Raw genomic sequence first — 681 nt, 5'->3', positions numbered from 1 at the left:
TAATGTCAGATAGCAATAAAGTAGAAGCTTTCGGTCAGGCCCGCGGAAATGGGCGAGCACAACCTCCTTAATCCCGGCTTTGTGGGACCTCTGGTGAACATCCACACGGGAGACACCTTCTACTTCCCGAATTTCCGCGCCTCCGGAGGGCAGCTGCCCGGTTTGCCTTCCCTCTCTTATCCCCGACGGGATAACGTCTGCTCCCTGCCCTGGGCATCCTCGGAACCCTGCAACGGGTACCCTCAACCCTACCTGAGCAGCCCCGTCTCCATTAACCCTTCCTTCGGCAGAGCCTGCGATCTCGCCCGGGTGGAGGAAAGCAAATGTTATTACCGGGAAACCTGCGCCGACACCGGCGGGCTCAAGCGGGAGGGGAGGGGAAGGCAGAGGCAAGTCGCTTTGCTGCCCCCCGAATCCAGCCTCCCCAACGGCATGGGGGGCAATTTCGGCAAATATGACTATCCGGCGAGCGAGGGGGTGCCCCACGACCCTCCGTCCTGCCAGTCCTTGGAGTCAGACTCCAGCTCGTCCTTGCTCAATGAAGGGAATAAAGGCACGACCGGAGAAGCGGGGGGTTTGGTGTCCCCCCTGAACCAAGGCAGCACTTTAGGCAACGGTGGTAAGACCCGGGAACTAAGGGTCTCGCGGCTGGATTTGGTCGGGGGGGGTTTTTTCTTTTTT

At 59.8% G+C, this 681-nt stretch overlaps 1 protein-coding gene across 1 annotated transcript in view; it reads left to right on the top strand.

Annotated features, from left to right (window-relative positions):
* The first annotated feature begins 48 nt into the window (after positions 1 to 48).
* HOXC12 (homeobox C12) overlaps positions 49 to 681 on the top strand; it is a 1,649-nt gene continuing 1,016 nt past the window's right edge. The window contains exon 1 of the mRNA XM_009870559.1: positions 49 to 619. Coding sequence (XP_009868861.1) covers positions 49 to 619 — 571 coding nt within the window. The remainder of the gene's footprint in view (positions 620 to 681) is intronic.

This window comes from Apaloderma vittatum, unplaced genomic scaffold, assembly GCF_000703405.1.
Source record: "Apaloderma vittatum isolate BGI_N311 unplaced genomic scaffold, ASM70340v1 scaffold28795, whole genome shotgun sequence".
Classification (NCBI taxonomy): Eukaryota; Metazoa; Chordata; class Aves; order Trogoniformes; family Trogonidae; genus Apaloderma; species Apaloderma vittatum.
The sequence above is the reverse complement of the archived record's forward strand: the minus strand, read 5'-3'. Positions and strand labels throughout refer to the sequence as shown.